General features: G+C 38.0%; 1 protein-coding gene across 2 annotated transcripts; it reads left to right on the top strand.

Annotated features, from left to right (window-relative positions):
- Positions 1-291: 291 nt before the first annotated feature.
- LOC128475093 (uncharacterized) lies at positions 292-11,262 on the top strand. 2 transcript variants are annotated; one of them, XM_053457570.1, is made up of 5 exons: positions 292-643; positions 5,150-5,357; positions 6,799-7,403; positions 9,165-9,332; positions 10,134-11,262. In XM_053457570.1, exons 3-5 carry the CDS (start codon positions 6,845-6,847, stop codon positions 10,370-10,372), a joined length of 966 nt encoding a protein of 321 aa, XP_053313545.1. In that variant the 5' UTR covers positions 292-643; positions 5,150-5,357; positions 6,799-6,844; the 3' UTR covers positions 10,373-11,262. The 2 variants fall into 2 exon arrangements, with proteins under 2 accessions (XP_053313545.1, XP_053313546.1); XM_053457571.1 differs by lacking the exons at positions 292-643; positions 5,150-5,357 and having other exon boundaries at positions 6,469-7,403.
- Positions 11,263-11,471: the final 209 nt, after the last annotated feature.

The raw sequence follows: 11,471 nt of genomic DNA, 5'->3' as shown, positions 1-11,471 counted from the left end.
TTTAAAAAGGAGAAAAACTAAAAAATAATCAACTTTCTCAGAGTAAGGGTAAGCTGTGTGTTATTTAATGATAGACGTTTCTTGCTAAACACTCTATGTAGGACTGCATGTAGACTCAATGTAGATTACACAGTAATAAACTCCGCTTTATGGATAGCCTATCACATATCTCACAAGGTCGCAAACAGGTGCGACACACACCTATTGTAAAACCGCCCTCTGTAATCTGTAAACACTAGTTAAACTTTCAGTCGTTACCATAGAGATATTGCCATGGCTCGTTCAGGCCTCCAGGGAGAATATTACAAAAGCCTTTTCGACAAAAAGAAAACCTGTTGTGACCTAGAACGGGCTGCCTGCAGGTACAATGTGTCAACATTATTCTAAACTGGGTGACATTAAACTTTTATTCAAGAGGGCTCCTTAGCGTGAGATGTGGGAAGCTGTAGCTCTACAGACAAAGGCAATATTTAGTGTCAAAGGAGTTAAGAGGCAGTTCACACCCGGAAGCGCAGCGAGAGTGTTTCAGCTCTATTCCAAAAAGCAATAAACCTCCTTCTTTGTTCCAAGACTGATATACAGAAAACTCCATTCAACTGCGTCATCTTGTCATTCTCAATTCGAGGCCTCTTTGAAAGCAAAGGTAGGAACTTTTTTATCTTTTTTTTCTTACTTAACTTGTTTAACTTCACACCAACTACAACTGGAATAAAGCAAGCAGACGTATCTTTATTGTGATTGCTGTTTTTCATCCTTGCAAATTACCGTATTTTCATTTTCTTTTTTCTTTTAATTAAAACATTAATATTGAAACCTCAAGCTTCTGCATACAGCGGAGAGGTATACACGTCTATACAGATGATATACTCACTAAAACGTAATATGAAAAGGTGCTTGGAAAGGTAAAAATTATTTATGTATATAAAAAGGTATGCACCTGAGCCTAACACACCTGGCACACATAGTAAGGATACCTTTAATTAGCTTTGTAGAGTATAATTATACCTCCGAGGACTACCGCGAGGTCAGAATTAAGCACACTATACTTATAACAGGTAGGTTACAGTGTATTCACCTGGTCATGCTTGCTGACACCCTTACCCCGAGTTTAATAGTAGTATGAGATGTATGATTAATTCTAGAGATTATTGTACATAATGCCTCTGTATATTTGACCTTTCTGAGCCCGTCTATACACTTATTTAAATGTCGTAATTATATTCAGGTTATATTACGAAAATCTTCAGAATTAAAAAAAAAATACTGTATCTTCAATGAAATATAGTGACTTCTGTACATGATTTTTCGCGATATCAATGTTTTGCTAATTGCTAATTTCTTGTAAGCTGAAAAGAGCACATTGTGTATCTATAGTTTAGGCAGAATAGTTAGATATTTCACTGTATAAAGCATACGTTACATCAATAGAAGGCCTATGAATGTTTTCATATGCAAAAAACAAATTGTGAGAGACTGCCAGAATGAGGTACGTCCAAGGCACGTGTTTAAGGCACCATTTCTATATATTTATACTGTAGGGTATTGAAGCAGCAAGGACCTGTGTGCAGTTTACTTAAACGCCCTTCCTTAAAGGGGCAGGTCTTTGCAGATCGAAACATGTACAAAGGTAGATCAGCGAGAGAATGAATCCGTGCGTTTGTTTCCAGTTCCATCTGGATCTCTGTTTTATTTTTATTTTTTCTTGAATGTTTGTCCTTGTTATGTATAGTTAAATTATCCCTGTCGAGCTTTATTACAGTAAACAATCAATTCTTCATTTTTGATTAATATAACCATGGAAAGATACATCAATAAAAGTTGGTAAGACTCTTAGATCGGTAACAACTTGGCTATAACACAGAGCCTTACCCACTAGCCACTTGTGATCTTTTTGTTTAAAAAAAAGTCTAGTGACCTCTATGTGTTCTGGTAGTCGGCACTACTTCACCTCTGTTCCCTACTTGTTGTATTCTATCACTATGTTCCTCCTTTTGGGAACATTCTTTCCAGCTGAATGATTGAATGCACCTAAAGCTAGACACCCATCTTTACTACCATAGCTGGGTTCGACTATGCCCAATTCTTCCCTGCGTCCAGTCCACTTTCCACCCATTCCCACTAAAGGCATCCCATGTTAAGTCAACTTCCACCACATATGCACATTGGCTGTTACTGTAATTTTTATTCCATATTCAGAGTAACAAAACTAATGCAAAACTAATATGTATTTGGGTCAAATAAGTATGTGTATTCAAGGATATATCACCCAAAGTGTTTTCAAATATGTTAAATGTCATGGATTGGTGAGATCAGATATCTCCTTTGTAACTGGCCCACTGAGCAGCAGCACACCAGGTTCTCTGAATGCCCAAGAAGGTGATCTGCCCCTGTGGACCTGATACCCTAGGCCTGCTTGGTCTAGGCCAGAATACTTTGCTGTGGCAGAGTAATTCTAAAACCTCAAAAATCTTTCACCATAGATTTTTCAATACATATCAATGCAAATTAGGTATACATTTCAGATTAAGACTAAGATTATAATTTAAAATATTCAAAATAATGTATGTTTTGGGGGGTTTTCTAATCCATTTAGAATACGCCTCAATAGGTTTTACATTTGCCTATTCATTTGCATTCCGAATGTTTTTAGATGTTGATAAATCTTGTGCATGTGCAGTTCACAATATAACTGCCTGTTATTATGTGCAAAGGGCCTGTAGGATGGCTGGTGCTCTCCTGGGAGGATATTACAGGCTGTCTGCATCAGTTTCTTTGTTTGCTCCATGCATTCTCATCCTCTGACGCACTTGTCACATGTATACATCTTGTTATTTTAGCTATGGCATTCATATGCTAAATGTTAGAGTGAATCTGAGTTTCTCTAACAAGACCGGTCTGCACTCCAAGACCAGTCTGAGCGGAATGTTAGGTTTTTAAATAGTAGATGCCGTTACTTAGAACAAGGAAACAGGATAATATTTTTGCTGCCAAACTACAGGATTTTTTTTAAAGAAATATATATGAAATATACCGGGCTATGAGGCACGATGTCATGTCTTATTCATACATCTCTTTACTATTAAATAATCACTGTAACTAAACAAATAAAATAACAACTCGATAACAAAAACTTCTAAATCCATGAAACACAAAAACATATATAGTATTATTTTCTTGATCCCTTTTTTATACTTTTCTAGCAAAGTATGCATGTAGAAACATTAACAATAAATTAAAAACGCCATTAATCTGATATAGGAGAAATAACTTGGAACACAAATTATTAGATTATACAGCAGTAAATCAATAACTATGAGAAAAATCTGGAGACATACAATTATATAAGTAACTCCAGGACAGAATGTGGTAATGAGTATGTGGCTTATGTGTGTCACTCAACTAAATGCAAATGGAGCCTTTGGCAAATGTGTTTAAATTAATAGTTTTCCTTATATCCTATTAAAAAGTGATAGTCCTTAAAACAAAATGTTTGGTGAGAATGCCTTTGATAGATTTTATTTAAAAAATACCTTGTTGACCTTCAAATATAATGTATCTTTAGGTTTAAGAGGGGTTCAGGGGACAAGTAATAACCGGAAGTCTTAATAAGGGGAGTGAGACTGACCTTATAGGAAAAGAATGCTAAATATACCGGTATTATTTTTATAGACGTCACAACCTATGTTAAAAGCACACACACCCCTTGTAAAGTTTTTATTACAGGTTTAGGTTTGGCTGTGAAATCCATGACATTTAAAATAACATACTTTGGAGGGACAGTTTTTTTTTACACTGTAACTGCATGAAACAAGTAGATCTTTTTCATAGATTTAATGATGATAATATTTTTCTGGTCGATGCAACATAAAATTATGGAATATCAAAATTGACCAGCTACAGATGAACAGTGTTGTCAACATTCGCAAACATGTTATTAGGAAATACTTACCACTCAATAGATTGTAAGCTCATAGGAAAACAGCCCTCTTCTTCTTCACTAATACGTCTTAATATGGGTTACACTGTGTACTATATTAATAAATGTAATGCGATGTAATACCTTCAGAATAATTATATCGAAAGTAATTGGGAACTCTCCAAATGTAACACAAACTTTTTAATTATTACAGATAACGACTATGTCTTTAAATAACATCCAGACTTCAATGTGCAATCATTTTGTCTGTCAAAGGCATTTCCCCATTTACTTGATTTACTCAAAATCTCAGGCATATGCTATAACCAAGGTTCCTGTATCTCGTCTTAATACTGAACACCTAATAGTTCTGCAGGACATTTTTAATAATACTGCATATCCATATCATCCTAAATTATTATTAGATCATGTTATTATTCCTGCGTATGTGATCTACTTACTGATGGATATCAACTGAAAGGCTGCTTGCAGTATTTTATATTCATTATTGTGCAAATGAAAATGACAGATATGCCTACTCTATATCTCCAAACATACAATATATGCAAAAAAAAAATCTAGCCATACCAAAAAGAGGAACTAAGCGACCCCTACGGTTGCTGACCTTGTAGAGGATGCCACCAAGACGTTTCTTTCTAATTTAGCAACCCACTACAAGCAGAATGTATGACTTTTTTTTCATACCCTGAACACTGGAGTTTTTTTAGGATTTTTACCATACATTGGTTCAACCAGATACCCCCCCTTTTATGGCAACCTAGATAAGTAGGGCCTCTTTCTAAAACCATAAAATGACATAAAACATAAATTATTAATGCTGGCATTTTTTTTGCCATTTTGCGTATGATTTTTTCAGCAGGTGCCACTACTGAACAATAACCCAAATGTATGTTCATCAACATTCCGTGCTTATAGTAATAGCACACGTACATAGTTTTTTTATGTTCTAGAGGGCCATCTATCTCTTATATACTATCCTATATTCATACATGGGAATGATGGAGTTGATGGGTGGTCCACTGATGTTGCGTGCTGGGCTAGCCATAAATGCTTGAAAATGTTATGTGGTAGGAGGGTAAGTGTGCGGGGAGTTGGATGTGCCTCGACACTGCTTCCGTGACCTGGGGAAGCAGTGCTTCACGCAGAGTCTCTGGAGGGTTTGCAGGTATTTTTAAAACTTCTGAGTAGTAACAATCACTTCCTTCTCACCAGGTAAATATTTATTGAATAGCCTCTGGAAGTGTACAATTCCTACCTCCAGCCCCCACCTGTAACCCAAACTTGCATTCAGGTCGATGGAAGATAGAATGCCTGAAATGAAACTCGTCACAAGCGATTCACATGATTTACAATATCATTATTTACTTAATGCTTGCGAAACCACATTCTGAGAACAGATTAGTTCAATATTACCTTGTAAGTAAATGTCACGCTGCCTCTGCAAATGCAACTATTATTTTGTTATTATCTGGAACCAATGTGATTTTAAAGTTACTGCTCACCTGCTTGTTATGGGAGAATTTTAAAACGTACCTTTTTTTTACATTTAAAAATTTGAGCACTTAAAACTGGCATCACAGTTGGTGGAAAACAGTTGGCGATATTGATCTCCAAATATATTATTGTGGATATATCTGCTACTAAACTGTTACTGTTCTTCCTTTGAGACTAAGTTTCCATGGGTGTAACACACATATGTATATATGCATATCCTATGCATGAATCAGCCTTGTTGTCGGATATAAATTTATATAAAAAAATAGAAAAAGGCTCCAGGCACTCAAGGGTTCCATCAGACAGCTCTATTGAAGGAAACGGACAACAACGTTTCGACCTCACAATGAGGTCTTTATAGACCTCATTGTGAGGTCGAAACGTTGTTGTCCGTTTCCTTCAATAAAGCTGTCTGATGGAACCCTTGAGTGCCTGGAGCCTTTTTCTATTTTGATTTACTGGGAGCTGGCCCTTCCTGGCACAGCTAAGCACCTGAGTTCCTGTGGGGAGTGAGTGCAGATTCCTGATTCTGGTGACTTCATAAATTTATATATAGTCTGTTGCTTAGATCTCTTTTCTGATCCCAACCTGATGATAGAATAAGTGCCAAATTAAGATGTTCCAGGGCACCTAAACTGAAATGCATTCTCACACATATACTGTACACACACACATATGTAAATACACACACACACACATCCATACACATGCACACAAAAATCCCCTTACCTCTCAAGCTCATGTTTTCTCTTCAGCTCCCACTCAGCAAAGCTGTTTGCTTACTGCACACTGAGTGCCCCAATCCAGGCTCTGGTGGCCTGCAAAATGCAGCTACTGCTGTTCAGCTGGTGGTGGTTCAGAAGATTATCTATTAGTGCATAGAGGCCCCTGAGCATAAAGGCCCATAGGCATGTATCTAATGTGCCTAATGGATAATCCACCATGTTTACGTTTCACAAAAACAAATGAGATGGTCTCCTTATAACACTACAGATCTAGAATGGAGAGCTCAATTCTAGCTTGGGTGGCACAGGAGCTTGGATCCTATAATGAGAGAATCAGTGATGAATATCAGAGCATGAAGCTCCTTTCACATAATGGTTCCTATAGGGCAAATAGCAACTAGTAATGCTTATCTCGCCCATGATACACATGTGTTCTGCCAGTAAGGTTCACCTGCACATGTGGAAATTGTGGTTATGTAGCACAGTAAGACAGAAGAAAGGGTAGTAATTGTTGCTTTTCCCTAACTTTAAAGCCACTGTTTAGAAAGGTAAGACATATTGTAAAATTGCATATACGCTCACAAAGCATTAATTTAAAAAAAATTTAATCTCTGCATCTCTCTTCCTGTTTTTTTTTAGAAGTCCAAAAAAAATAGTGTAAAAAGCAAGCAAGAAAACAGTTATTACAATGGTGTCGAGAAAGCTTCTGTACATCCTTTTTGTGATGGCTACATTATGGGTTGGTAAACTGGAAACAACAGTAGTTAATAACGAAACAAATGTTCAAGATCAGTTTTTGGGTGTGAAGACCACTGAATCTTTAACTAGCACCGGGTTGTCTAATGTAGAAGGTACTACAGTGGCTCCCCTGGTGAGCACAAGACACGTTACGTCTAACTCCAGTGACAGTCAACAAAACAATACATCGTTAAGCAGCCCAGCATTGTCTGTTGTGACCACAGGCATGTCCAGTACAAAACGTCAGGGGTCTATTAATGGAACTTTTGGACCAACTTTTTCCACAAACGCAGCAAATCCCACCTCAATCTCTTCATCGACTACATTGCTAACTGGATCACCTACAACCATAAGTACGGAAAGCGAAACCACCACCTTAACCACCCCTTCTGAAGAATATTCAAGTACAGAAAGTAAATACACCACATCAAACCTAACTGAAGAAAATTCCACATCCCAAAATAACACTGCAGTTACATCTTTCAATGGAACACTAGCTTCTAATACAAGTAAGTGAGTTTATGTGTGACAATGAACTGTCTGATATAATAAAGTCACATACAAGGTGTGAGATGCAAAGTGCTTGCTTAAGCAGTCCAAGAATTAATCATTATGTAAAAGGTTGGATGACTATAGGCCAAGTCATTAAGATATGCAGAGAGCAGGTATAAGGTTAGTAATGCTTAGAACTATATCTGAGTGCTTGTCTCAGACATGACATTCTTTAAGTAGAACAAGTGCTGCTTCCCACAGGCAGGCCTGGAATAGGTATCTAGGTATCCGGTGGCACACACAAGGTGTTGCAGTGTGTGGCACCCAGTTGGATATGCCCCGCAGCGTGTTCTTGTGATTATATATATATATATATATATATATATACCGTATTTGCTCGATTATAAGACGACCCTGATTATAAGACGACCCCCCAAAATCTGAATATTAACTTAGGAAAAAAAGAAAAAGCCTGAATATAAGACGACCCTAAAGGAAAAAAGTTTTACCAGTAAATGTTAATTCATGTAAACTATTTTTTTTTAATAAAAGCTATGATTGAGAAAAATATTTTTTTTTTGTTTTTATTTTTTATATTTTCTATTGTATTTTCCAACCTGTCCCCCAGTTACGCACATCTGCCCCCAGGCTTGCCACACCAATATGGCACTGTGGCCCATGATATGCCTTTTAACCCTCTATATGCCACTGTGCCCCATGGTATGCCTTTTGACCCCCTATGTGCCACTCTGCCTCCAGAAATGCCTTATACCCCTATATCCCATTCTGGCATTTAGGGGGTTAAAATGCATATTATGGGGCAGAGTGGCATATAGGGAGGTATAAGGCATTCCAGGAGGCAGAGTGGCATTAAGGGAGTTAAAAGGCATTATATAGAGCACTCTGCCTCCAGAAATGCCTTATACCCCTATATGCCACTCTGGCATTTAGGGGGTTAAAAGGCATATTATGGGGCAGAGTGGCATATAGGGAGGTATAAGGCATTTCAGGAGGCAGAGTGCACTATTAAATGCCCCCTTAACGCCACTCTGCCTCCTGAAATGCCTTATACCTCCCTATATGCCACTCTGCCCCATAATATGCCTTTTAACCCCCTAAGTGCCAGAGTGGCATATAGGGGTGTAAGGCATTCCAGAAATGCCCTACACACACACACACACACACACACACACACACACACACACACTTACTTACTTACTTACCGGTGCTTCCAATTTCCTGGTGTATTGCCGGGGCAGCGGGTTGACGTCTCATTCCGCGGCAGCCGGAAGGAGGTGGAGTTGGCAGCGGGGGTTTGTATGCGTCCGTCGCAAATACCTTCCCCGGCTGTCAGAGATCAGGAACTCTGAAACAATGATCTCTGACAGTCGGGGAAGGTATTTGCGACGGACGCATACAAACCCCCGCTGCCAACTTCACCTCCGGAAGCACCGGTAAGTGTGTGTGTGTGGGGGGGGCGACGACAGGAGGATCCAGGTCCCCTGCAGCGGTGCGGGGGATCTGGATCTTAGTCTCCTAATCAGACCTCTATTTGAGGTCTGATTAGAAGACGACCCCGATTATAAGACGAGGGGTATTTTTCAGAGCATTTGCTCTGAAAAAAACCTCGTCTTATAATCGAGCAAATACGGTATATATATATATATATATATATATATATATATAATGGAGGATGGTGAGGAGCTGGCACAGCTGTTCATTTGTTAATTGTGGATTTGCAATAACTGCAAACATTTTCAAAGTGTTTTGTTTTGCAGGTGGAGCAAGATTAACTTTAACGCATTCTGAAGCCATTTTGACTTCTGTCTTCAGCATAATCCTTGCTTTTGTTGCCTTGGCCGTCCTTATCTATATTGTCAGGAAACACAGTAGAAGGATATCGCAGTACTCTCACCATCCTCTCCACGAAACGTCAAATGAGCCAGGTAAACACATTTTATTTCAGTCCCAAACTTTTTCAATGTACTATGGTAGGATCCTCTGCCTGTGTCCTTGATGTCTTGCTATTATCGGAAGGACACACTTCTGGTAGGCTTTTTTTCCTCCCAAGCTTCCTAGATTTTTATAATCATATGCTATGATACAGATCTTAAATATACTTATTCCTTTTTAAAATAACATACAGTTTTGCTGGGTCTCTTAATGCTGTCTGTCTAAATTGCTCAGCTTGCCCATATCTGACATCACAGAATGAGTGTTACCTTGAAGGTCTAATTTAAAGAGATCTCACTTCCTTACACCTATCACACAAAACACCTCACTCAATCGCACTCACTCCACATCACTGGCCATCACTGTGCATTAGGATCTATAAAGCATGGGCATGAAATTTCAGGTAGAGGTGGATGTAGGCTGTCCGATTGCTGTGATTTAATACTTTGGATATATTGCTTTGGAGGAATGCCAGGACTCTGGTTCTAGGCAACTTTATTATTTTAATAAACTTTTACGCACATTTTTTAAGGAGGACAACAAAATGGCACACAGGTTTCTTTTTACTTCTCTCTACATGACGCAGAACTTATCTGGGATATTTTAAGAGGCCCAGATACAAGAGAACCTTTAACCAATGTATACATTATTATATATCGGTATTAACACTGGAATATAATGAAACCATTTTCTTGTTGTTATAAAATCATTTCATATGTGACCCTCTGAACCAAATTGAGAAAATCCTGTTTACAGTAAGAATGTATTTGGATTAACGTCTATCCTTTTTGCAGAGGAGAGATATTTGCCACCCGAGGATACACTTGTGATTTCTGGAGGATTATATGATGCTCCCCGAATTTATAATCCTAACATGAGCGTTTTAGAAGAAGAGGAGGTTCAGCATGATTATGTGTCTTTTGGAAGACCTGGACAATTTAGACTTGAGTTCTTGCCAGGTGACAAGGAAATAGATTCTACTCATGATGGTTCTTTGCATGGACCTTCTCATTCTCGAGCCAGGAATGTCTGACATCATGAAATTCACTGATGGCCAAAACCTACCACCAACACTCATTTGTGCATGAGTATCTGTGCATCTTATTTTATAAACCTAACTATAGGATAGTTACTGCTTAATATTGTAACTAAAAAGATATACTAGCAGGAGGTTGCATTGTTGGATATTAAAGTGTAATCCACAAAATCAATTCCTCTAATGTATCAAATTATCTTCATATCTTAACATATCTGATCTATAAATGCAATCGTTTGTTTAGCTCTTAAACTACCACGTGATGGGCCAATTGTCTTATGTATATCAATACACTGAAGTGCCTTGTTATTCTTAAAGGGAATGTCAGCCTTCGATAATAGAAAATCTAAAGTAGAGGTAGATTTTTAAAGTAGAGGCTAAGCCTGCACATGAGCCATCCTACCAGCCATTGCCAGGATCCAAAGAAGTTTTAGTCAGTTTGGCCCTAGCTGATGCGCCTTTCCTCTTGACAGGCCAGGCTGAGTAAGATGCTAAATACACCATTTCAAAGACACAAGCACAGGTTTGAGCTGTGGGCCATTTCTCTAAGCAAGGGTACGTAGGAAGCTATGCAGAAACTGTACAGTAGCGTTACATTTTGATGCTATAGAACACTTTTTTAGAAGCAGCATATACCAGAAAGAAGTAGAGGTGCTTGCCTTTCAAACACTGCTTTTATAATATGGAAATGCACATTTTTAGGATAGAAAGAACTTTAAAACTATTTTTATGGCAGTTTATCTGCAGTTGTTGTCCTAAAACCAATGATGAGAAAGTACTTTGGTACCTTACTGCCAAAAAATAGCCTGTTGGCCTGATAGTAATTCATATCCTAAAGTGCCTATTATGAGGTGATGATATTACATGCTAATAATTTTGCTTACTGAATCACTGCCACTGTTGAATTGAAGGTAACAAAATATTATTAAACTATTAGCACGATAAATATCCCATGCTGTATTAACTTAAATTTAAATTGCTATAAGGTTCTAGGTTCATGGTCTTCCTTTTATTTCATGACATTTAGGCCCATCCTTTTCTATAGCTACTAATACTTGTTACTCAGCTCATGGGTTCGCAGTTTTCAGGGCTACCC

This window comes from Spea bombifrons, chromosome 2 (genome assembly GCF_027358695.1).
Source record: "Spea bombifrons isolate aSpeBom1 chromosome 2, aSpeBom1.2.pri, whole genome shotgun sequence".
NCBI classification, from domain to species: domain Eukaryota; kingdom Metazoa; phylum Chordata; class Amphibia; order Anura; family Pelobatidae; genus Spea; species Spea bombifrons.
The sequence above is the reverse complement of the archived record's forward strand: the minus strand, read 5'-3'. Positions and strand labels throughout refer to the sequence as shown.